Below are 27,876 nucleotides of genomic sequence, written 5' to 3'. Positions count from 1 at the left end.
TGATGAAGACTTTACCGATCAAGAGCAATGGTGCCGAAGATTGCAGGTTTACTAAAGGGAGCATTGAGCTGGTACATGATTTTTTCCTTTCTCATTTGCTCTTAAAATACGAAATGTTGTTTATAAAGAGCAATGCAGAAGGCATAAGCAACTAGTTCAACTGAGTACAGTGTGAACGGCCCATAAGGTCAATTTCAACTCATTCGATTGCACCAGACGCGTGTGCACTGCTTTTGCGTGTCATTTCATGTTAAATTTTAGACGGTGACAATCCGCCTTAAATTTTAGAACTCGAAAAATTAAAAATTTTTGTCTATTGTCGGGTAGAAATAAGCAGTAAGAACTTACTTAACTAAATAAGAAAAAGCTTTTTTTAACTATATTTAAACAAAATTATGAGTTCAGTATTTGTTTATAATAATTTTATATAATTCGAGTTTTCAATTCGTGCTTAGGTTATTGTTTTACAGATTCGAAAATGGAACCCGAGAGTTCTGTATCGCTGACTGAAATAAATCCTATTGATGTATATGAAGTGCTGGAATCCCGAAAATTTGTTGATAAATTACTCAATGGAATGTTACAAGATATAAAAAATTCTGTAATTATATTAACAAGTTTTTTTTATTTTCTTTACTTTCAGGTGTTAGGAAAAAAAGGGGGGGGGAAATGCTTTTGTTTTCTAAAGAGGGAGAAAAAATTTGAATATTTATAAAAGTCTAACAATTTTTTGTTAAAAATGCGAATTTTAATGGTATTTTTTTCTAATTAGACCCAGGTATTCTCATATTAGTAACTGTGTTATTAGCAAAGGTGTATGGCGAACAGTTTTTTTTTTTTGAGGACCTAGAATTATAGTGGTAGAGTTCTGGACAGTAGCAGTGGAGTAAATAAAATAATAGGTACATCACATAGAACAAACTCATATACCAGTGTTTTCATTACAGAAAAAAAAAATGGGTGAGATTTTCTCACCCTTTCTCAAAAACAGGGTGAAATTTCAAAAAATTACATGAGATTTCTAAAAATTTCAACAACAAAAAAACGAATAGACTTGGAAAACAAATATTTCTTTAATTATAATACATTTTTTCTAATTTTTAAAGCATTAAATATTTTTGCTGCATCATCATGTGAAGAATGTTCTATATCTACTTTTACATCAGCTATTCTCATTAGGTTGCTGAACTGCTTATCAGTCAATCTGTTATGATATTTTGTCTTAATACGGTTTTGGATGCTAAATGACCTTGCAACAGATGCTGAATTATTCAAAAACATTAAGTAAATTTGTAGCATTGTGCACACACTTTGAATATCTGTATTTGTTTCGTTTTTACCTTTTCTACCGACATTTGTCTTAACAATGTATTTGTCCATCTTACATTCAGGCACAAAAAATGTAAACGTTTCACATGAAGAAACCTTACTTACGGTGAAAACATGGTTGCAGAAAAATGTATTCTGAAAGAGGTTTGGGGGGGGGGTGTTCTGTTTCTGAACAATACTGGTAAATGGGGAAGCTAAATAACAAGGACCAATATTGAAAATAATGAAAGATCAAGGAAGAAAAACGAAGCGGATTTCATTAGAAATGGCGGAAGACGAAATTTTTCCCAAAATTTGCGAGATTCATGCTTTTTGAAATTCATTAATAGGGTGCGCGAACATCTCGCGTTAATAATTTTTTAATGTGAGGAAAGAAAAAAATATGCGAGATTCTCGCGCTGTAGTGAAAACACTGTATACGTTTAAATTTTGGGGGTATTCAAGTCTTAAAAAAGAAAGAAAGTGTCAACTAATAGAGCATAATTTTTTTAATCAAACTTCTCGATGTTGCATGCACTGCATTAATAATTGTTCATTATTGTTTGTTTAATTATGAACTAATTAATGTGTTTCGGTTTTAGACGGCTTATACAGATTTAAAAGAAATTGCTATTTGTCATTTTGCATCTATTGAGACTGGTAAAAATGACGAACCTATTGAAAGAAAAAAGAAACAAACTTATGAGTAAGTATTTTTTTTTCTTCCTATAACATTATTTACTTTTACAGTATATTCCATTAACTCATCTCAAACTAGCTAAGAACACGAGTCTGACCTTGCTACATTGAGAACATAAATATTCACCTTAAATTTAAAGGTAGTAATTCGTAAATAAAAACAAAATGATTCTATTTTTAAATATCACTGTTGTTATTTACTGGTGTAATTTAGAGAAAAACTATCTGAACAGTTTTTAGTTCTTCTCTCTTTTAATCTTTCACATCGATTGATAAATATAATTTTTTGCCTTTGCAATGGCATTTTTTATTCTTGAATTAAAGAAAATGATAATGTTGTGATGATAACATTTGAAAAGATAACATTTGAATGATAACATTTGAAATGATAACATTTGAATGAAAATGATAACATTTGAAAAGATTTTTAACTAGGTTTTGATTTTGTATCTGTCATAAAAAAAAAAATTTTAAATTTTTTTAGTGACCTTGTTATTTATCCCGAGGTGTACCTCCCAATGGTGCACCTTGGGACAGTTAAAAAGATGTGAAAAGTTAAGTAGAAATTCTCTAACAAAACTAAATAAGTATAACTAAATAAATTTAAATTTTTTAATTTTGTTTATAAAGTTTTATTCTGTTAGTTTCAACTTCTTGTATGCAAATCCAACTGTTCAGAATCAAATAACAAACCTAAAGAACGTTCAAAGCTTTGCTCTGCTTAAGTTTTAGCAAAATATAATTTGAATCTATGTAAGAGTTGTCTTCTTTTTTGAGACAAATAAATGTTGCAGATTGATTCACTCATCTCAAAACTGATAACTCTTACTCATCTACATCAACTCTTTCAACGCATCCTACGAAGGCAAAAAACAGATCTTTTACCAGCTAATTTGATGTGAGCAAAATCTCCAATATGTAATCTTGTTTCATTACTTTTTCTAGATGTACTTTTTTCTTATTGTCAAATATTTTGTTGTCACTTTCACTGTTCATTTCATTTAAGCTGCAATCATCATCATCACTGTTATTATTGCATAAATCACTAATTACTAGTTTTCTTCTGGATGTATTTCTCACTAATTCTGAGAGCATTAAATCCTCATATTCCCAGATTTTTTTTTTACATTCTCCCAGTTTGGAGGAATGTTCATTTGGTTTGGCGAACCACACTCATATATAAGTGCATGTGCATCACATATTGTTCATCCTGAATGGTACTTGGAGGCTTGTAACATATAGTGTACGAAATTTGTTTCTTCCTCATCTGTGAATATTTTGCGACTCAGTATATTTAAAATATATATAAATTTAGAATTTTGCTGCTCTCTTTTTTTTTTTAAAGAAATAAAATTGCGGTTCAGAGTGGTCTTACTAATACTGTAGAATTCCACAGCTTTCTTTCAAGTCATTTCCCTTGATAAAATTTGCAGCTGCTTTTTCAACATTGTTAGCACAAATTGCTGGATTATTTTTATACTTTTTGCTTCCAATTCTTGTGATTAGTTAAGTCTAATGAGTTCCTAAAATAAGAAATAATAACTATTTAATAAACACAGATTAAATAAATTAAAAAATACTTTGCATGCACAATGTCTTTTTGTTAAAAATCTATTTTTAATAAGGATTAATTATGCATATTTAGTGTCCCAAGGTGCACTACATACCTAATAGGATATTTTAAAATATCATACTTTTAGGCTTAGCATTGGAACAATTAAATTTGATAACTTCTAAAGGGAAAGCTTTATACTTCATTATATTACCCATTATTAAAAAAAATTTTATTAAAATTTATTTCTACAACTAATTTAACTTTTATATAAAAATGAATAAACATGCTTCGAAAAATAAAAATTCGAATAAATTCTTACCTGCCTAATCAATAAATTCAAAATATGTTCCAAGGTTAGGTGATACTGACATATATCTGAATCTAAAAAAACCAAAAGATAATTTGAAATATAAGACCAAAAATAAAAATGTCCCAAGGGGAGCCACCCTCTCCTATAGAAAATAATTTTTTGCTTTGTAATAACATTTTGTCTTGTGTTCTCCTTCATGTTCAGACAGAGAAGGGAGCCTGGTGATCTAAATTTTTTTTATTCTATATCTATTTATTTTTTAAAGCATTTTTTTAATTAACCAATTAAATGGGCTTAGAAATGTGAAAGAGTTCTGTAGATAACTTCAATGCATCATTCACTTTGTACCTGCATAACTGATTTAGAATATTATGTACATCATCAGTAATATTCAAAAGCAAGCAAAATAACCTGTTTCATATGGCTACCATTAAGATTTAATATTGTTTTGAATTAAAGAATAGAATCAATTGAACCTTTCTATATTTAACATTTTATTTCGCAGTGCTGCTATTTTTGAAACAGTATTGCTAAAATGCATTTATTAGTTTTGGTTTCATCACTTTTCAGCAACTTCAGTTGACTAAGCAGTTTCAATTTAACCTTGAAAATTAGCTAATGGAATGGTTAAAAAAAAATTTTTTTTCTTCCAAGTACTACTATTTATTGGTAAAACATAACTTGATTTTTTTTTAATTAAATGTCTTAAGTTTGTTTTGTTTAAGAAGGCAGAAGCTCAAAGTTTTTAATATGTTTTCAGTTTTCTACAATGTTTCATTTATTTGTTTATTTATTATTAATTTATTTTTTCAGTGTTGGATATTTATCTGACTGCATAGCTTCTACTTTAACTAAAACACTTCATGAGAAACTTCTTGCTCTTCAAAATGATATATATGCTACCTCAAAAGCTGTTATTGAAGAATTAGAGATGAAAATTTCTGATAATGAAGAAATGAAATATTCTGAAACTTCTTTGTCTAAGCAAAATGGATCTCACATTATTTACTCTTCAACTCCAAATAAGAGAAACAGAAAAAGATGTATTGAGGAAAATACAGGTAAATTTTGTTTCCCAATATTTAATCATAAAATTTTTTCTCTAGTAATTTGTATATAACAATATTATGTATTCACATTAGTTTTAAATATTCAACATTGCAGTTACATGCTCAAATTTTTCGCTAATTTTATATTTTTACACACAATAAGGCGTAAAAAAATCATATTGTTAAAAATCAGTTCCTTATACTAATAAAGAGAAGTTGATACTTAAATTAAACAATGAGTAATTTTGTTAATGTAATTTTTTTAGATTAAAATTTAAAGATTTGGTAAAATTTTAATTACATTCTACCTATTGCTGATAAGATAGAAATTTTGAAAAAATATGAGAATGGTATTTCTGTGAAGACTCTTGCAAAAGTATATAAAATTGGAGAAAGTACTATATATGATATAAAAAAGCAAAAGATAAGAAAACAATACAGTGAATATCCTGGAGGAAAAACGCTTGGAAAGTTTATGCATGAAAAAATATCTTGCTTTTGATTATGCACTTATTGAATGATATAAAAGTGCAGGAAAGAAGTATTTTTGTACACCTAAGCATATGTGGATAAAAAAAAAGCAAATTTACTTCATTCTCAACTAAAATTAAAAAAGGTTTGCAGTTATAACAGTATATGGTTTCGTCATTTTAAAGGTCGAAATAAAACTTTGTTGAACTGTACAGAGAAACATATCCCGAATCATATAGGAATAGCATAAAAATATGTGAATATGAATGAAACAAAATGTGAAGAAAATAGTGATGGAAAAATTTGTAAACCTAAAAAATTGGTTGATTCTAAACTTCCTATTTCAGGTGAAACCTCTTTGAAGGAATCAAAAGTAGGATCACATTTGACTGCAGATATTCAATCCAAGTCAACAGTGCAATCTAATGTTAAAAACAAGTATGTTATTCTACCTATTGCAGATAAGATAGAAATTTTAAAAAAATATGAGAATGGTATTTCCGTGAAAACTCTTGCTAAAGAATATAACATTGGTGAGCGTACAATATATGATATAAAAAAGCAAAAGGAAGAGATAAGAAAATGTTACAGTGAATACCCTGAAGGAGTAACAGTTAGAAAGTTTATGCATAAAAAAATGACTCTTGCTTTGGATAATGCTCTAATAAAATGGTTTAAAGAGTGCAGGAAGAAAGGTATTTTTGTATCTAATCATATGTGGATAAAAAAGGCAAATTTACTTCATTCTCAATTAAAATTGAAAAGGGTCTGCAGATATAACAATCTATGGCTTCGTCACTTCAAAAGACGAAATAGAGCTTTGTTTAGTTTTACAGATATCTCAAATCATATAGGAATGGCAAAAAAATATTTGGATGAAAGAAAATTCGATGAAAAAACTTTTAAATTTGAAAAATGTAATGGTAATGGTAAAAACAGTCGTATTACTCTACCTATTGCAGATAAGATAGAAATTTTGAGAAAATATGATAATGGTATTTCTGTAAAAACCCTTGCTGAAGAATATAACATCGGAGAGCGTACAATATATGATATGAAAAAACATAAAGAAAAACTTAGAAAATATTATAGTGAATTTCCTGATGGAATGATAGTTAGGAAATTCATGGGCAAAAGAACAAGTCCTGCTTTAGATAAGGCACTTATAGAGTGGTTTAAGCAATGTAACAAAGATGGCATTGTTGTATCTAATCATATGTGGATGAAACAAGCGGAATTACTTCATTCTCAATTAAAGTTAAAAACTGAGTGCAAATATGATGATAAATGGCTTTTTCGTTTCAAGGACCTAAATAGAATCTTCTTTCATCCTATCCAAGAATCGGTCCTTGAACAAGATAAATTTTTAGAAAATAATGAAATTAATGTGGAAACTCAAAGATATGATAAAGAATGTGATAGAAAAATTAGTGAATCTAATGAATCATTAATTGAATGTGAACTTCCTGTTTCAGACAAAACACCTTTAAAGGAATTAGAGGTAGGACCACCTTTGACTGCAGTTGTTCAAACAAAAACAATGATGCAATCAAATATTAAAAAAAAGTATGTTACTGTACCGATTGCATATAAGATAGAAATTTTGGAAAAACTCGATTCTGGTATTTCTGTAAAGGCTCTTTCTAAGGAATATGCCATTAAAGAATGGTCAATATATAATATAATAAAGCAAAAAGAAGAACTACGAAAATATTATAGTGAATTTCCTGAAGGAATGATAGCTAAAAAAGCTATGCAAAAGAGAACGAACCCAGCTTTTGATAAGGCCCTTATAGAGTGGTTTAAACAATGTAGAAAAAATAATATCTTTGTATCTAGACATATGTGGATCAAACAAGCAAAATTACTTCATTCTCAATTAAAACTGAAGACTGAGCCCAAATATAACAACAAATGGCTATTTTGTTTCAAACGTCAAAATAAAATTTTGCTTAATTTAACGCAGAAGCATGTCCCAAAGCATAAAGCATCTACACTAAAAGAGGATAATGAAAATAAGATTGAAAAATGTGATGAAGAAGATTATGCAAAGAATAGTAAGCTTAAAGAATCTTTAATGAAATGTGAAGTTAGGCTTATAGACGTAATGACTTTATTTAATTCTAAGAAAGATAAAAACAATATTGTCTCCAATATAAAACAGACTATTATTGATGGCCACAAAATGGAGTGTTTGCCGCAAATATCCTCTGTAGAAAACCTTTGTGAAAATTCAGTTTTACAATTTCAGGAAACAAACATAGCATATTCTTCAGATGGTTTAGCTGAAAGTGAAATTCCTGAAACTGCTACAGGAAAAAATACGAGTCCATCTAATGAAAAGAAAACTGGTAAACGTAAGCATAAAATTTTGAGTATTTCTCAAAAGCTTGAAATTTTTAAAAAGCTTGATGAAGGCATAGCAGTCAAAACTCTTTGTGAACAATATGGTGTGGGATTCTCTACAATATATGATATGAAAATACAGAGGGTAAATGCAAAAAAATATTTAAGTAAATGTTCTAATCGAATGATAGTTAAAGAAAGTGTATTAAAATTATCAAACAATACTGTGGATAAAGCACTTATTGAATGGTGTGAACAATGTGGTGAAGAAGGAATTTCTATCTCTGGTGCTATGTTAGTGAAACAAGCAAAGTTACTTCATTCCCAATTAAAACTAGGAACAGTTTGTAAATATACAAAGAAAAAATGGCTTCCTCATTTTAAATATCAATATAGAAATATATTATCCAAAATTCCGGCTTTAGAAAGGCTATTCTTTAAAAAATCAGAACAATGCAGGAATAATTTGGTTTTTGCTACTGAAGAAACGACCATTAATAACAGCAAAACAAAATTGGAACCTCAGATTTTATATGTTGAAAACTTATCTCCATATGATTTAGTAAGCAGTGAAATTTTAGACAATAGAAATAAAGAAACTGTACTATCCAAGAGTACAGATGATCTTGATATAAACAAAAATACTCATGAAATCAATACTTTACTTAAATGTGACAATTTGAAATTAACTGATGAAGATTCTATTAAACGTAGACATAGTATTTTATCTGTATATGATAAGCTTGATATTTTGAAAAAAATTGACATGGGTATTTCTGTGAAAAACCTTTCTATGCAGTATGGTGTTGGTACGTCTACAATTTATGATATGAAACAACGGAGAGCTAAGGTACGAAAGTATTATGGAAAAATTAAGACAGAAGTGACTGAAGAAAATTTGTCATCATCAAACATTTCTGTGGATAAAGCACTCATTGAATGGTGCCAGAAGTGTGGTGGTGAAGGAGTTTCTATTTCTGGTGCTATGTTAATAAAACAAGCAAAATTGCTCCATTCTCAGTTGAAACTAAAGACTAGTTGTAAGCATTTAAATAAGACATGGCTTCAACATTTTAAAAATAAGTATAGAAAAATATTATGTGAAATTCCTGCTTTAGAAAGACATTTCTTTAAAAAGTCGCAAAAATGTAAGAATAATCTAGATCCTGAAGAAACATTCAATGACAACCTACCTCAAATTTTATCTGTAGAAAGTCTTTCTGAAAATTTTAAAGTAGAATTACCATTTTCTGATTTATTTGAGAAGAAAAGTATAGAAGAGCTATGCTCCCCAATCAATTTAGTAAGCAGTACTGTTTTAGGAAATACAAATGAAAAAGCTACGATATTCAAAAATACAGAAGTTTATGATCCAAGTAAAGATACTCATGAAATCAATACTTTGAGTGAATGTGATAGTTCAAAATTAACTGACAAAGCTCCCGTTAGACCTAAACGGGTTTTATCTGCTTCTGACAAGCTTGAAGTTTTTAAACAAATTGATCTGGGTATTTCTGCAAAAAGCCTCTCTTTGCTGTATGGTGTGGGTCGATCTACTATTTATGACATGAAACAGCGAAGAAAAGAAGCAAGAAAATATTGTGCGGAAGGTACTAAACAAAGCGAGATAATGACACCAAACCATTCTGTTGATAAGTCACTCATTGAATGGGTTCAACAATGTACCAGAGAAGGTATTTCTGTTCCTGGTACTGTGTTGAGGAATCAAGCAAAGATTTTTCATTCTGAGTTAAAATTAGAAACTGATTGCAACTATAACCGGAAGTGGCTTCATTCTTTTAAAAATTTGTATAAAGATATACTTTATTTTTAGAGAAAGTGTAATTAATAAATTTGTGTTAAAAAGGCCAAGCTCATAATTAAAGATTATGATCAATAAAAAACTTCATGATATAATGATATGATACGTGATAAAAAAAATTTAACACTGATTTTAAGATAATAATTTTATATTTCAATAAAAAATTTGATTTTTTATAATTACACTTTTGAAAATGTTATAAACTCCATTTAATTGTTATTAATGTCATTTTTTAGCCAAATCAAATGAATATAATGATCTTTATTTGATACTCTGTACATAAAACAATTATAAAAGATTGCATTCAACTAAAAAATTTTCATTAAAAATCTGTTTCTCTCTCTCTCTTTTTTACTGACATGTATATTAAATTACCTCTGTATATATTTATTTAACATTTTTCTCTGAATGCTTAATTACAAATATTCTTTCTGTGCATCATATTATAAAAATTTATTTTAAAAATCATGTTTAAATTAGTGATAATTCATTTGTTATATACATACATCTAAAATTTGCTATGTGTTTTTAGAATTTAATAGCTATTTCCAAGGAATAAAAAAATATTTTTGCTTTTTTCTCTACTGTCTTTATGCTTATCTATTAATTTAATTATATTATATTAAATTACATTATAATTATATATAATGTATTTTCTATTAATGCTATATTCATGTAATCTGCAAATTGGGCCATGAATTAAATTTTTTAGTCATTTTTATGTTTAAATACTATAATGAAAACTATTTGCAACACAAGTCATTAGACAATTTTTAAACCTTGAAATTTAATATGTTTGTTCATAAATAATATGTCTACCACTTAAATATTTTAGTTTCGTTAAAATTGATAACTTGAAAATATAGCAAATGTTTTTGAAAAATTTCAGTTTCATTTCAATAGAATTGTGGGTAAATAGATGCTAATTCATTTTTAAAAAAACTATATTTTAATTCTTAAAAAAAATCTATTACTATAAAAATCTACTAATACAAAAAATAATTTAATAAAATTTTTACAATAGAAAAGCATAGAATATTTGGTTTCCTTTCCGTTTGACTCTGTTTCACACTGGACTGTTCTTAAGACTCTGTGTCCAGTAAATTTAAAAAAGGAACAGAGGGGTCACAGCAGGTCATTGTTAAACTGTAATATACCATTAAATGCTTTACTTCACACGCAGGTCTTCAGGCGACCAAAGAAGGGGAGGCATCCCCTCAGCAGATGTTCAACGTTTCATGGCACGTTTTCGGATCATCCTTAGTGATGTTTCCTAGACCATTGCCAATATCCACTACTTCAGTTTAGCTCCGTTGGTCGAATGTGAAACTATTTGGCCAATTGTATGTTTGAAAAAACAAAATGTTTCCCATTTTAAATGGTTTATGCAAGGATAGATAATCAAATTCATGTAAAAATGTAGTTGCATAATGTTTTGTATTAAAGTATCAAGTAATAATGTTTTATTTATACAAGCAGCAGATATTTTCAAATGCTAAATTTTTAACTGTCAGAAATTAGGTATAATTCTAAAATATATAATTAATGAGAGAAATCTGAATACGTATACAATTGCTTTTAAATTCAGACGAAGGTCTGTGTGCTTTCAAATTCAGGGTTTAACTATTGGCCAATCAATGAAATGTCAGATAACAAAATAATGAAATAAATAAGGCAAGGTTATTAAAAAAATGCCTGACAAGCAATAATTTTGTTTTATTCTGTTTATGGGTAAATTTCTATTTCTTACGTGGTTAGAGTACAACTAAAAAATATTTAAATTTTTGCTTGTTCCCAAAATTTTTAGTATTTTTATTCAAAGTTAGAAAATGTCTATGAATTTACATCTTTCTTCTATTTAATTGATAAATCACCCTACCACGTAAGCATTAACATGCAGTTTTTCTAATTATTGTCACTGAAACTGTTAAAATAAATGAGGAAAGCAAGAATAAGCAGCAACAATATGATTAATCATTCACTGAGGAGTGTTTTTTTTTCTTTAAAAAATATCATATAATAAAAAATTATTATAAAATTTTCAAACTTTTTTTACCCTCTTCGCTTTTCTTTTGTCTTAAATAGAACAATACAATGCAACCACAACTGTTTCCAAGACATAGCTCCTGCAGTGTTGGTTCTGATCGAAGATAGATCAGAGCGTGTAATAAAAAATGTAAAACTTCTTTAATAATAATACAGCACTTATGCATTATGGAAGATGCAAGATCCTTCTATGTCTGAGTACCCTTCATTATTAACTGTTTAAAAACACACTAAAAAAGTCAAATATGACTGTTTCAAAAACAAAATTTTCAAGATTAAAAAAAAAAATTCTTTTTATTTTTCATTATTTAAAAATATTAATCTTGAAAACTATGTTATGGTAGAAAAGAAATAATTAATCAAAAATTCTCTATATATGGACCTGGGTAAACTTTCAATGCCTTTTTTTCTTTCAAAATTATAACTTCAGTAATTTTAAGTCTGATTTTTAATTTAGATAGTGCAAATAAAAATCTTTAAAAACAGTGAGTGACGTGTACAGATCACTGTACAGTATAGATTTCAGTGGTACAGATACAGTGTATTCATTACAGAAAAAAAATGGGAGAGAATTTCTCACCCTTTCTAAAAAACAGGGTGAGATTTCAAAAAGTTAAGTGAGATTTTTAAAAATTTCAAAAACAGGAATAGACTTGAAAAAAAAATTATTTCTTTAATTATAATACATTTTTCCCATCTTCTAATTGAATATTTTCGCTGCATCATCATATGGAAAATGTTCTATATCTACTTTTTCATCGGCTATTATATTTATTTTGCTGAAAAATATCCGTATTTGTTTCGTTTTGACAATTTCTACCGACATTTGTTTCATTTTGACCGTTTCTACCGACATTTGTTTCATTTTCATTTGTCTGTTACGAAGTAGAAAATTTCGCCTTAACAAGGTATTTGTCCATCTTACATTCATGCACAAAAAATGTAAACGTCTTACATGAAGAAACCTTACCTACGGTGAACACATGGTTGCAGAGAAAGGGGTTCCGTGGTTCGGGGTGGTGGTGTTCTGCTGTTCGCACCGGTTCTGAACAATACTGATAAATAGGGAAGCTAGATAACAAGGACCGATGTTCAAAATAATGAAAGATCAAGGAGGAAAAGTGAAACGCATTTTATTCAAAATGGCAAAAGATGAATTTTTTTCCAAAACTCGTGCATTTTGAAATTGATTAATAGAGTGCGCAAACTTCTTGCATTAATCATTTTTTATTGCGAGAAAAGAAAAAAATATGTGAGATTCTCGCGTTGTAGTGAAAACACTGAGATATGTGGATGCATCAGGCAAACTCTTTGTTTAGATGCCCCTGAAAAGGGGATTGTGATTCTGTTAGAAAGCAAAAAATAATTTTAAAAATTCGGATCATTTAAAAAAAAAATCCAACTATATTCTTTAAATTCATATTTATGTAAGTGAAAACTTTACTATGGTAACGAATTTTAAATTAACTGTTTCCAATGAAATAGTAGTTTGCTTGGCAAAATTATTTTGTTAAAATCCATGCTAAATATGTCTGCAAGTTTGCTGGGAACATATATTTTTAAACCTGAGTAGTGTATATTTTTAATTTACTGTGGGAAAATAGACAATATATTCTGAATCACAAAATGTGATTTTTTACCTCCCACTATAAGATTCACAAATTATGCAAGATTCACAAATTATGCAAATATTTGCAAGAATGCAAATATTTGAACGATTGAATCGTGCTCAGAATTTGAGTTTGCAACCAATAAATTGGATTTCTGCAAATTTTGGAGTAATCACAAATGCATTTTATGTGTTGCATAAATGTTTTTTCTCCTCAAATTCAACGCATCTGTTGTTGAATTAAATAAATGCTGCTAGTCCCCAAATTGAATGCATAAATTGTTGCATTAAATTTGTATTTTCGGTAACGATCAATCGAGCACAAAAAATTTATTGATTTGCATATCGCATTTACGCGAAAGTACGATTTTCATCCTCTGTAAATCTTTTATCCCGAATACGTGTTATTTACTTACTGAAACGCAAATCTGAAAACTTAACTTTTATTATTTTGGAATATAAAACACATAATTTTAATTAGTTTGGAAATAAACTAATTGCTGAAAATAAGCAGAATATTTGTGATCTTTAACCATGAAATCGTATTTTAAAGTATCAAATTGTTTGAAAGTCCAAATTTAATTTAAGCTGTTGTTTATAAACTAAAGTCTTCGCTGAGTTTAAAAAATCACAATTCTGTAGAATTTTATTAATTTTTCTTCCAAAAGTAACATTTTATATTGTTACAATGTTTTTACATTATTTAGAATATGAATGCCTGGAAATTAAATCATAGAAACACTTTAAAAAGAAAAAATCCAACTAAATGCGGTTCACGCACTTCCGACCGACGGTGAATGACTTGATTTTCAAATCGCAATTCATATTCTGATTTTTACATATATCTGATTGTGATCAGAATTGGATGATTTGCAAATTCACTAACCGCAGTCTTGTTAACGTGATTTACGAATCATATATTGTGATTTATTCCATCATTATTTAAAATCACATTATTGCGTTTTGCTAATCAAACATCGCGGTTGTATTTTTGCGACTTACGCATGTATAGCGCGGCTTTGAGGAGAACTCCTCCAGACTAAAAGTTTGGGACTGTCTGCTACTATGGTAACAAGTAAGAGCACATTTCTAATGGGGGTGAAATGGAGTTACTCATGACGACCTATGCCATGATTAAGATAAAATTATTCACCCTACAACCCTATTTGAAGTGTTCTTTTTCTCGTAACCATTCTCGCAGTTGTCTGGAGGAGTTCTCCTGAAAGCCGCACTATAAGCATTGTGATTTGTATTCCAGCCAATTAAACATTTAGTTGTGGTACATTATGCGTACCAAATGTAAGAGCTTAAATCATATGTAACACTGATTTTTTTAATTTATTTATATAGGTTTTATTTTAAATTATTTATGTCTTTTGTGCTGCCATCTGCATAAGTATCATGTAACACAGAAAGAAGAAACTAGAGTTGAAAGCATCATTTACAGTTTTCCTCCAGAACTAGTGGCACATGAAACTAAAGCTAACTTTGATTAAGTTTGTTTTTTTTAAATAAACTGGTAAAATATTTTTAAAAAATTTTGCTTAGTAAATAAGAAATGATTACTTTTTGTTAGAAAACAAAATATGGAATTGTTAAAATTTCATTAAAACTTTAAAAGTCTTTTTTTTTTGTGCATTATTTTAATTAAATAAAAAAATGCACGTTTTAAAATCAAATATAATAAAAATATTAAAACTGAAAAAAAAAAAATTATTTTATGTTGGGGAAATATTTAGTTGATGAAGACATAAATAAAAAATATCTTATGTAAAAAAAGAAAAATCAAATGTAACTAAGCTATTAAATTATTATTACAATAAGAAATACAGTAGGCTTCAGACTAGTTTAATTAAGCATAAGGGTTGCTGGGAAACAAAATAGCCGGATAGAACAAATTTCCACTTTCTATCCACTTTTAATTAGATAATAATATTAAGCTAATTAGCTAACAGAAAAAATTCTCTTAAGTTTATTAATAAAGTGCAAAAAAAAAAATGTTTATGATTAGGAAGAGTCAAAATGTACTGGCGACCAATTTAGCATTCTTCATTTGTGCCTCCCCCTTCCAAAAATTTTTTTAAACGGCCGGATAATCAGAAACCTATGATATTAACAAAACATATTAATATCTATTTATTTTGTATTTATTTTTTTGTTTACATTTTTAAGTATTGTCTATTTTACCATTATTTAAATTAATCTGAAAAATAATTACTACATATAACTACCTGTTAAAATTTGTGAACAATTAAACTTAAAAATTTTTTATTACTTTTTATATATTAAAATTCCCTATTAAAAAAATTGAATAATGATGGGATGCAATTTTACAGAATGAATTTCATATAAATAAAAATTCACAAAAATGTAAATGTTTATAATATTTTACAAGTATTTTGATCTTTATAAAAATAAAATTTAGTATATTGTTTAATTTCTTTTTTTTTAATTTATCAGATTTTTTTCATAATTATTAACTGTATCTACTGAAGATGGTGTTGATATATGTCTATCTAAATGAACAAATATTTTTACCAGTCTTAACTCAATCCAAAACCGTATTAACAGCTGCTGGTTTTGAGTTTGTTCTAAAAATGAATGGACATACAGAACATATTAAATGATTATGCTAATGTTTAAACATTTGCAGCAATTTTACAGCTGGGATCCCAGCTTAAAAGTCAACCTTTAGTGAATAAATTGGAATTTTATTCTATGTGATATAAAAGTACTTTTTATAGCAACCAAACACTAAATAGAAATTTGTCACAGCTTTGATCACAAAGTTGTAATATTGTGGTTAGCTTATTTTGTAAATTATGTACCTTTTACTCAATTCACCAACACATCATTATGATAACAAAATTAGATTAGTTTTAAACCTCATTAAAAAATAATGTTTAAAATAGTTTAAGCATATTGATTTAAGTTAGTAAATTATGTACCTTTTACTCAATGCACCAACACATCATTATGGTAACAAAAATAGATTAGTTCTAAGCCTCATTAAAAAATAATGTTTAAAATAGTTTGAGCATGTTGATTTAAGTTACTCATGATAATGCCAATGCCCACCTGGTAATCTTGTGATTTTTTTTACATACATGATTCAAAATCTACTCCCTGTAATTTAAAAGTTAATTATACAAAAATTAAAGCAAAATTTAATATAGTAGTTACATTTCAGCTGGTGAAATTTTTTTTACAGTTATTGCCATTGACAAATAACGCAGTTCATTAATTGTTATTGTTCAAATTGCAATAAATAATAGTTTGCAATAAAGTCAATTACATATTTTTCATAGATGCTGATACCTCACCATCTAAAAGATTATCAAATCGTCAGAAGAAGCCAAATTCTAAATATTATTCTGAAAACATCTTATCTTCAATGAATTACAGTTTTGATGATGCTTCTTGTGAATCCTGAAAGGAAATAATAACAAAGAGGTAAAATATGAAGTTATTTTGATTATGATATTTATAATATTTATTCAAACTCTTAAATATTTGAATAGATCTGAATTATATAATAATACTTAGCAATATATTAATTCAAAAGTTTCTTTATTTTTACTAGTATTATGTGAGTGAAATCGAATTTCATGTTTACATTAGTGATTCTTCAGAAAGTGTGACATTCAAGAGGAGTGGTTAATATAATTTTTGAAGTATTTTTTTAAATACTAATTATTAATGAAATTAATCTACATACTCCTACATATATTTGATGAAACAATTAATTGTGTTAGCTTTGGGGAAAAAATAATGTTACTACTTTCATCTCTAGTAATTCTTTATTATTTGTTGGATAAATTCTTTAAAAATAAAATTCGACAATGCAAAAATATTCAGCAGTTCTCCTTTCAAAATATTTGCAGTATTAATAGTATAACAAATTTTTCAAACACATACTGAAAAAATTTTATACTTTATTGAAATTTATTTATTTAAAAGGTGTTATTTAATAAATTTATTCATTATCTCAAATAACATATAAAGCAAATTTTTTTTTAAAAGTTTTTAGTGTAGGTTTTTAATAAATAAAAATCATATATTTAATTTTTCATTGATTAAGGAATAGTGCTAGTGACTACTGAGGAAAAGAGGAACAGGTGTGACCTAGGAGCTAATTAAAAAAGTAATTGAATTTTCAAGTTACATTATTAATGATACATTGTAAATTTTTATTCTAATAAAAAAACTTGCACAGGTTTCATTAATTCAAAATACTCTGTTTAAAAATATCTGGTTGAGACAGGGCAATGAAAAAATTTTGCATGAAAGGCAACTTGTTTGTTTGACTATAAGGGCAAAGAAAATCTCTTTCCAGAACTACTAATAAAATTTATTAGTTTATCCTCGTTAATTTTTTCCTGGATACCCCAAATTATCAAATATGTCAGTAACTGATGTTTCAACCTTCATCTCATCCAAATTTAAATTAGAAGAATTGGATGGGTAACCCGTGGTACAAACCGAAACTGTTGCACAGTTCTGTAGCAATACACATAAAAAAAAAACTTTCATTGTATTTACAAAACAATTCATATAATGTGCCTCATCATACAACAAAATATACATAAAATACTCAATTTTACTTGCCTTCTAAATTTATTTTCATTTAGAAAATGTTTCATATAAAAAAAAAACAGAAAAAATTACCAATTGATGTTAATGTCTCTCTTGCATTGTATCTCTACTATTTAAAAAAAAAAAAAAAAAAAAAAAAAAAAAACGGGACTGTTATGACAGGGGCAAATGTGACCAAACGTTTAAAAATAGTATTTTTCCTAAGCCTAGTTTAGATCAATAACATCTTTAAATATTTTTTGAAAATAGCATTTTGAAGGGCTGTTAGTAGTAATTTAAAAACTGAATTATAAAAATAAAATATAGGAGTGGGACTGTGGTAATAACTAATGAAAATATTTTATTAACTGATTTGGATGTAAAAATCATTAACTTATATTCCAAAAATTTAATATATTTTTCCCGTATATGAAGAACAAGAAGTTATACAAATAATTAATTTCTATTTAGTTCAAATATATGCAGGGCCGGATTATACCTTTCGTAGGCCCTAGGCACAGAGCCGGATTATACCTTTCGTAGGCCCTAGGCATAGCCGTTTTTGCCCCCCCCCCTTCCTCCCCTCTTTCCCCGCTAAAATTTTCTTGCATATTTTTTTTTTACATTTTTATTAATATGGGTTTTAATTTACGAATTTGTTTATCTAACTTTATCTGCAATACCGACATACTGCCGATATTGCAGTTGATATCGATAATACCATTTTTATTGNCTGCCTTAAGGACCCGTTTATTACGAGCACTCGACTTTAACGAGTACATGTTACGGTCCCTTTGTGCTCGTTATAAACGAGTTCGACTGTAATTTAAAAACTGAATTATAAAAATAAAATATAGGAGTGGGACTGTGGTAATAACTAATGAAAATATTTTATTTTTTAACTGATTTGGATGTAAAAATCATTAACTTATATTCCAAAAATTTGATATATTTTTCCCGTATATGAAGAATAAGGAGTTATACAAGTAATTCATTTCTATTTAGTTCAAATATATGGCATTTTAGAGGCCAATGCAATTATTTTTATAGTGGGGAACAATTGTAACAAGTAAACTAGGGATGGTTTTATGACAAACTGAGGGATCATAAAATGGCGAGTGAAAAATATATTATATAATTTCTAGTAACCATAATTTATGACTACAAAAACATGCACAATATATATATTGATTGATTGATCTTGAATTTATATTGGAAATTTACCTTGATTATCTGACTATAAGTTTAAGAACTGGGGAAAGAAGCGACATTTAACACATTCAATTTGAGCTGTTAATCATATAATAAATTTTTTCCTTTTAAAATATGTAATTGGATAACTTTTTAAACATAGAAAAATGATTAATAAGAAAAATAAATTGAATAAAGGCAAGGGACACAAATGTCACATTTTCTGGCGAATGATCCATATAATTTCGATTTTCTAATGTTCAATGTTAAGATTAATATAATGATAAAGATAAAAATGATATCGTAGGTACCTAAAATTTATAACATTTTACCTATGTGTTTAGTCATTTTCATACTACTTATTACAGAAAGATTTCTTTTTGAATAGACCTGTTTATTACTTATAGTTTTTTTTTTCTCAGTCAATTAACTAATAATGATCAACAATTAATTACAAAAATTACAACAAATTGTTATCATTGTTCAAATTATCTTTTAAAATTTTTTATTTTTGTTTCATATTCTAGGCTTAATTTACAGAACTACTGGCTGCATAAGATTCAACTGGCTAAGGCAAACTTCACATCTAAATAATTTCTAACAATCAATATACAAAAAAAAAAAAGATTAGTTCAAGAAATTTGGAAGACAAAGACACTATTATTAGGTGTTTTATATAATTGTACATACGTTATTTGTATTATTTATGTTTAATATGTATATATTTTCTTAGAAAATAATATTCACTTAGTCTTATTGTATTATCATTTTTGTAAAAAACTTATTTTTTATTGTTTCATTTTATAAATGCTAAATAAGGCAATATTCATTGTTTATTATTTCAAAACATTTTAAATAAGACTTCACAAGTGATATCATTGTACATATGTAACATAAATTAAATGCCAACTGTATTCATTGTGTGATATGCCTATTAAAAGTAGCTTTTATTAATTGTTAGTCAATTTTTTTAAAATTAGAACTCTAGTATAAGAAATAAGTAAAATCCAGTTGTATAAATGGATAAAAAAAAAAAGTATGCAAACATTACGATTGATTGATTCAATCACCAACCGAACACAATAACATAATATGCAGAGAATCAAATATTATGACCATCATAGAGGATTTAAGACAATAGTTAATGCAGGGCCGGATTAAGGCCTAGGCCATTCAAATTTTTGAGGCCCTTAGATGAAATTTTTTTTCTCTTATTTTTTTTATTTATTCAACTATAAAAGTATTTATATATCTTTTCATTTAAGAAAGCAAATTTAATAATAAATTAAATTTTACTTTATTTTGTTAAATTAGAACTAAAAAAATTATCATATTTTATTAATATATATTTGAAATTGATTTTTTTTTTTTTAAAAATCATTGTTCTTCCTAATTTTTGTAAATTTATTTTCAAAAAAAATTTTTTTAAGGGGGCTTCTAATCATTGGGGACCCCAGGCCATGGCCTAGTCTGGCCAAATGGGTAACCGGCCCTGAGTTAATGATATTTTAATGGGTTTTTTTTTCTATTCTACTGTCAAAGTAATGTTTAGGAATTGAATCTATATTTTTTTTCTTTAAGAAAAATATGCATGCAAAAAAATGGTTTACAAGTGTTGGAAGATTTCTGTATCGGTACCTTTGCCAAAATGGTAACCCAGTTTTGGAGACTTCTGGGCAGAAATCTACAAGAAACTAAAAATAAAAAAATCACAAGAGGACCCACTCAAAGAGTTTAACTCATAGCCACCAGCAAGCAAACTTCTACATATATTTTTTTTTAAATTAAGTTTCCTTCACAATTCCTTTGACATCATAGTGATTGTTGTTGGCACAAATAGATACTGATGCAGAAATTTCCCCAATTTGGCTCAACTTGCAATCTATTGCTGTAGCATCAGATCTAAAAATTGTTTAAATGCCTTTTTTTTTATTAAAAACTATTGTAAAGTAAAAAAAAAGTAACATTTTTGAGAAAATTGTTGTATGACTAGCAGATTGTCAATATTTTCTTGATTATAAATTATGATATTTTTGCCACTTGTGATATTAGTTATTTTGATAAGGGATTAACCACAGGCGAGGAAATTTTGTAACAAAGTTTGCCAACCACTGTTCTACAACAATAATTTCAGTGTTTTGATATTCGAAAGCTAATTTAATTAGTAATGCTGGATTTCTCCACACTTTAATTTGAGAGGTAACAGCCTTAAATATAAAAAATAAACACAGTTACTACAATGCACAACACCTAACGATTCAAATCTCAGTGGTGTTGAACTAAATGAACAAAAAGGAAAAAAATGGTGTTGGAGTAAAACAATAAGTAGTTAGAGTAACAATCTATGACTAAATTAAATATAATTTCAAAACATGTTTTTATTATTTTTTTTAACCCAAGATAATTAAGATTATATAATTCAGTAGCAGTCAATCATCACAAAAGAAATGAAGTGAACAAAAGAATCAATGCAATAATTGGTACCAGTAATCACTAAATTTAGTTAAATATATATAGTGGTCAGCATATTAATTAAATCGAGAAAATTGTTAGCCTTTCCAACTTCAGAAAATAAATGTTTTGGGTGAGTTTCACTAGGTCTACTTGAATAAATGATCAACAGTGAAAAGTGCAAGAAAATAATTGCCGAAAGAATGTGGCCTAAATTAAATAAGAGATTTATATCCAAAGATTTAACTTCTAAACAAGGTCATGCTCCTAGTTTGCCAGTAGCATTAATTTTTTTTTTTTTTTTTAAAGAAATTATTTTGTTAAAAACAAAGTAGCTAGATTGCAGGCATCCATAGATAATCTACAGGTATCTGCAAGCAAAGAATCATAAAAATAAATAGCAGAAAAAAAATTACATAAAATAATAACCTTATCTGTTTATTGATTCTACAAGGTGAATAGCCAAATTTCTCAACAAAAAATAAGCACCTTTTAAGCACTATATACATTAACAATATGCTAAATAATTTTCAAAAACTTTACATGATCATGATAAAATAACTAAAGAACACTTCTTTTTTTTTTATATTAGCCATTATAAAATGGAGAGATTTATCGGTTCGATTTCAGAGGATGGAAAATGAAGCCTGAAATTGAGAATATCTTACAAAATGCAGCTGTTTTGCCCATGTGAGTGCAATAATCTCACCCAACCCAGCTCAGTAGATGCAGCTGTGGAATCCAAAGTATTTTATCAAACATGCAAAATGATTGGCACTTTTAAACATTACGGACTGAATGTAAGCCAAAATGGATTGTGGTCGAAGGAAGTGTTAAAAGATTGAATAGAACAATGTGAAAAGCGCTCTTTTACATAATATGTGGCGTAGAGAAAAAATTCGCACTTATAGGAACAAATTCAGCACTTTCAAAATCGAAAATAAGTACCTTCAAGCATTTTTTAAAAACGCTATGCACCATGTTCTAGTAGCATAATACAGGAAAAACGAAATTGCTCAAAACAAAAGTCTGATCGTACCTGTTTCAAAGCAAGTAAAACCAGAGCTTATTAAACATATATTAAAAATACAAATTTTTAATATTCCCAGTAAACTGTTGCTTGCAAAATTTGTGTTTCATTTAATTCATATATTCAAAGTAATTACAAAAAGGCTTCATTACAAACTTGCTATTTTCTTCTTTTTTTAAAATACTTTTTCATTACTGGAAAAAAAAAAAAAAGAGTTCGTCGTTGCCTCAGCCTAAAAAATTAACACCAATCTTTTCTACTGGAACACAAAAAATAACTTATTTCATATACATAATTTTATCATAACAGTTTTAATCATGTTATGTTTCAAGTTGTAGAATGACAAATGTTTAAACTATGTACCTGTTTCTTTTTATTAGAAAAAATCTATGAACTATACTATAAATTGAGATGAGTCCCTGTAGCTTTAAAAAAATCTAATAGTTCTTATGTTTTTAATTAAAAATGTGTAACTGATCTTTGATAACTGAGTATGAAGAAATATTTTTTCATGCAAAATTTACAACTGCCATGGGCATGGCAACAATTTTTGTCATGGAAATTTTTTGAGGTGTGATATTACTTATGACTAGGAAAAAATAGTCCCAATTGTGAAACGAGTTGAACAAAAGTTAATTCGCAGCTGAACAGGTTAAAATTCTAGTTATATGTTAAACCATACAACTAAAATAAGTGCTTAATACTATTAAAGACAGCAATAAAACAAGTCAAAATATATTCCCCACCACATTTAAATTTTTTTATTATTATTTTAAATTGATTTCATTTGAATAAAAATGTTTGTTAAATTTTAAACTTACAAGTTCAAATAATTCAGTTGCTCAACATTTTTGAAACCTCAAAATTTTGCACATAGTATTTTACATAGCTATGAAGCATTTTTAATTTAATACTGGTATATATATACACACATTTAGTTCTAAAATTTTTGAATGGTAATTTTTTTCCCAAGGTTTGTTTAACTCACTAATGGTTTTGACATTTTCATTTTTACTGCTACCAAATGTTCACACTTTTTTTCTATACAGCTTTGATTCCGGTAAATTCCTCTTGCCATCTAATCAGAAAACTGTGTGATGAAGGGCCATTTTACTGCTATTGAATTTTAAATAGCCTCCTATCTAACTCAAGAGGGGTGGGTATTTCGGCACAAAAATATCTGAGGTTTTATCTTTGAATAGAACATTTTGTAGGTAAAAAATGGAGTGGGGTTTTTCACATGCACTATCATTTAGAAGGATAAAAAATTACAACATTTTACATGCAAACCTACTAGATGGTTAAGCTCAATTTGTTAAAGAAAAAATTTGTGACAAAAACATTAAACTAGAAAGTTTTTGTAGGCAATATTTTGTCATGCTTGTGTTAAGAAGCTATATTACTGTTACTGTACAAATATTTTAAAACACTATACCAGAAAATGTCTAGTTTTTATTTTTTTATAAAAAATAATTTCTATTAGACCCCATGTCAAGATCAAGCGATTACAATCTTTGATTACTAAATTATAAATTCACAAGAAAAAGATAAAAATCAAAAGTCTTTTAAATGTTTTCAGAAAAAAATCAGTTATTTTTTTTGGAAATACAAGTTTTGACTAAATTCTCATTTCTAATTTGTTGTTCTCTTGCTTTAGAAAAGTTTATAGTTGGAAAAGTTTATAGTTTTTTTAGGTTTTCTAAATAAAGAGAGACAAAATGGGATTTTTATAAATATGCCATATGACCAAGCGAAATTTGCTGAATAATGAAAATGTTTTAGAGATCACAGTGCCATTGCATCCTACACCCAGGAATGAATATGAGTACTTCACTTTGACAAATGCCAAATTATGTCAGGATAATTTTAAACAGTCATAAAATAATTAGTTATGCATAACTGCTAAATTACTTAATTTTTTAAGTGAAAAGTAATACAGTAAAAAGTAATATAATTTTAAGTACAATATATGAACTCAATTTCTTTTTTGTAGAAACAATTCAGCACATTGAGGGCAATATATTTCAATTCCAGTAAAATACATAAACTCAATTTCTTTTTTTTTTAGAAACCTGCACATTGAGGGTAATATTTCCATATTGGTACATGTTCCTGCCAACCTAAATCAACTGAACTGCAAGACTGTTCAACAAGAAGAAAAAGAAATCTAAAAAGGGAAGATTTTCATATTGATTCTGCGAAAAATAATCATTAAGTTTTGGCAGAAAACAAGCAATGGCATGTGAGGGATAAGGAAAAAAAAAACATTACAGAAAAAAAAAATTTTTAGACACCCTTGGGCAAACAACAATGAAATTTATTTTAAAATTTTTGCAAATACAAAAACCCATTTATTATATTTCAAATAAATCCTGAGTCGAATAAAAAATCAAAGAAGATTTACATATTCAAAGATCAGGGATGATTGTGAGTCCAACTCAAAAATCCAGGAAATTTCTTGATGCATTTCAAAAAATTAATATCTTTATAAATTTAAATCATTGATATTCTCAAAACATGAGATTCTAAATAAATTATATGCAGCATAATTTAAATGAATAATTATGTATAAGTTTACTATTATCTCTAATCACATTTATTATTCTACCGGAAAAAATATTTACAGATGAAAGAGATATTATTAAATAAAATATACAAGAATTTTTATACATAAATGTGATCAATGATTTCTTTTTACTTCTGGACCTTGGATTTCTGGAAACTTCTGGAATGCGGCTAGTGAAAAATCAGGAAATCCGAATTTTTTCCGGAGCACTATCATCTCTGATGGATAGACTGGGACTCCAGGATGAGTCTCGGTGCACTTTCCGGCCCTTGAATAAAACTAAGGGGGAAAAAAGCAATAATAATAATTTTGTTTTGAGACTTCTTTTTTCATAAAAAAATTATAAATAAGTGATTTGTAATAAGATTTTATGTTGTAGGTCATATGCCTCGTTTCTTAAGAAAAACATTTTCTTTTTGTTCCATCTGACCACATAATGGGGGTGGAAGAGGTCAAAGGTCACAGTGCCTGTACTGTAGCAGTCTACCTGTAAGTTCCGAGAAACTAACATCCGCTTCACCTACTTGATACCGGTTTATAATTGTTTCGAAAGCAATTCCCTACACTTCACAGAGTAAAATAGATGAAATATTAATGTTTATTCTATATAATCTAAATCTATATGTTCTGTTTCCTGATTTTTTTTAAAAATTGAACTATTTTTGTTCTCATCTGTCTGAAATTTGGAGATCTATAATCAAGTTATCCAAGTTTTGTAACGATGTAAGCAATTTTATAAAATAAAAGGGTCCTATCTTTTAAAAAAAAATTAATTTGTAGATGAGATACTAAAGAGAAATGTTAACAGATCAATTTCAGATAGGAAATAATGCACCCTGCTTAAAAAGAGAATTTTATTCAACTTTTAAAATATAGCTTATTTTATTAAATTTCTAATTTTAAGACAAATTCGTTAATTTTTAAAATTTAGTTTTCTCCCTTCATTTTTCATAAATTGTTTTTCCTAAATCTAGTATTTACATTCAAAAAAGAAAGGTATTCTTTATGATAATTTAACATAATTGAATTTATTCTAAAAAAAGTAATGTTAATGTTTTGATTTAATTTAAATCACTTGGGAAATTATGGGAACTGTTTACAAGAAAAATTGTTTCTCAGGATTTTATACTATTTTTTTGGTTTTAGCATTTTTTAAAATATTATCAAAGTTATTACATTTCTCTCATTACAAATTCAATTGCAATCAATGATTTATTTATTTGCATTTATTTTGAAAATTGAATAATTTTAAAAAATTTAAAAATTGTATAACTTTTAGATGAAGCTAACAAATTCTGTTATACATATATAGTATCATTTTTATAGATGTAAATAAGTATAAATAAATCTTGAGTTTCAAATGCTTAAAATAATTCACAACCAAAAATTTTGGTAATAAAAAATAAAATTTTCCAATTTATTATGTTGAATATACCTCATATTGTCCTATAGAAGTTGTGTTCACTGTCTAATAAAGTATGCCAGTTCATACCTATTCCTAACTAGCTGCATAAAAATAATAAAATATATTTTTGGTAACAAATGGGAAGATAATTGTGAGAAACTATAATAAATAAATAAATAAAAACATTACGAAAGGAGATTAACTCAAATTGTAAAACTCATAGCCACCCCGTAGAAAACCACTACTACTTTTTTTTAAACATATTACAAGTATAAAAACTTTTTGACACTTTGGTGATGATTGTAGGGTGAACAGGTCACAATATGGAAAGATCCCAGTTTTACTTTTAGAAATTTCCTCTTTACACGATTTTTTTAAAATTTTTTATTTACCACCAAAACATGGGTCATTCACTTCGGTAAACAGGTATGATAATCGTTCAATGTTAGAAAACAATTCTAACATTACTTGAATACCATCACACATAAGTATGACAGAGGACCAATTTTTGAGAGGGGGGGGGGAGCGAACTAAATTATATAGTCATAATAATTTCTTAAATTTCACAAATAAGAAAAAAATATTAAAATCTGCTAAATACCTAAAAGGAAAATTGTTTTCTTTTGATCTCTTTCTTGTTTGTCAATAAAAATTCATAAAAATTTCTTTTATTTGTCTGAAATATTCTTAACTAAACTCAATGGCGCGACAGCCCATAGAGGGCCAAGGCCAACTGTGCTCATCTCAGTTTTCTTGACCTTGGGCTCTGAGGTGCAGGAGCAGATGTTCCGGTCAGGTGGTTAGCCGAACGCGGAACCCCCAGTGTTTAGTTCCCAAGCATGCTTGGTACTCATTTATCGACCCACTGAAGAGATGAAAGGCTGAGTCAACCTTGCCCAGCCCAGGACCTGTCCTGTATCTAAATATTGTGGGTAACTTTAAAACATTTCTAATCAGTGAGAGAAACATACTCATGCTATCACAGTTTCCAAGGTCGCATAAAATGAATGTGGTCTTCAGCTATTAGCAGATAGCTTTTCCTTGCATTTGATGGCAGAAAATTAACCTAACTATTTCCTGCATCACTTGAATATTCTCACTCTCTGTGTTAATAACTCTTTCATTTATTTCACACTCATTAAAAGTATTATATTACCAACATAAAATCATTGCTCATTAATTTTAAATAATATTCTTCAGTTCAGCACAAATAAATTTTGCGACCCTCTTATTAAAATCTTACCAAACATTATTAGTTTCCAAAAAATTTTAACCCCCTGATTGTTTGATTTGATGCTTTTCTGAATTTTACCAAGCTACTTTCTGATATAATAAACCAGTTTTTCACCATGTTATTTATTAACAATAAGGTGGGACATCAGGGCCGTATTAACCTATAGGCACACTAGGCACCTGCCTAGGACCTACGAAATTCAGGGGCCT

General features: G+C 27.7%; 1 protein-coding gene and 1 long non-coding RNA gene across 5 annotated transcripts in view; one reads left to right on the top strand and one right to left on the bottom strand.

Moving 5' to 3' along the window:
- The first annotated feature begins 323 nt into the window (after positions 1-323).
- On the top strand, positions 324-19,935 carry LOC107442316 (uncharacterized). Of its 2 annotated transcripts, none has more exons than XM_071185544.1 (5): positions 324-601; positions 1,911-2,014; positions 4,686-4,933; positions 16,524-16,668; positions 19,509-19,935. In XM_071185544.1, the coding sequence occupies exons 1-4, from the start codon at positions 479-481 to the stop codon at positions 16,646-16,648; spliced, it is 600 nt and encodes a 199-aa protein (XP_071041645.1). In that variant the 5' UTR covers positions 324-478; the 3' UTR covers positions 16,649-16,668; positions 19,509-19,935. The 2 variants fall into 2 exon arrangements, with proteins under 2 accessions (XP_071041645.1, XP_015911336.3); XM_016055850.4 differs by lacking the exon at positions 19,509-19,935 and adding an exon at positions 5,740-5,830 and having other exon boundaries at positions 16,524-16,662.
- The window catches only part of LOC122271106 (uncharacterized), a 34,507-nt gene continuing 9,246 nt past the window's right edge, over positions 2,616-27,876 (bottom strand). For all 3 annotated transcript variants that reach the window (XR_011637763.1, XR_011637764.1, XR_011637762.1), the window contains 2 exons: positions 16,511-16,644; positions 2,616-3,530 (listed from right to left, as the gene is read on the bottom strand). This is a non-coding gene — a long non-coding RNA (uncharacterized lncRNA). The remainder of the gene's footprint in view (positions 3,531-16,510; positions 16,645-27,876) is intronic.

This window comes from Parasteatoda tepidariorum, chromosome 9, assembly GCF_043381705.1.
Source record: "Parasteatoda tepidariorum isolate YZ-2023 chromosome 9, CAS_Ptep_4.0, whole genome shotgun sequence".
Lineage (NCBI taxonomy): Eukaryota > Metazoa > Arthropoda > Arachnida > Araneae > Theridiidae > Parasteatoda > Parasteatoda tepidariorum.
The sequence above is the reverse complement of the archived record's forward strand: the minus strand, read 5'-3'. Positions and strand labels throughout refer to the sequence as shown.

What these genes read in the sequence shown, in the direction of transcription:
- LOC107442316 (XM_071185544.1), top strand. Translation starts at nt 479, where the DNA reads ATGGAACCCGAGAGTTCTGTATCGCTGACTGAAATAAATCCTATTGAT. An exon ending in TACAAGATATAAAAAATTCT is followed by an intron (nt 602 to 1,910) that starts GTAATTATATTA and finishes TTTCGGTTTTAG; the next exon opens with ACGGCTTATACAGATTTAAA. An exon ending in ATGTATTGAGGAAAATACAG is followed by an intron (nt 4,934 to 16,523) that starts GTAAATTTTGTT and finishes TATTTTTCATAG; the next exon opens with ATGCTGATACCTCACCATCT.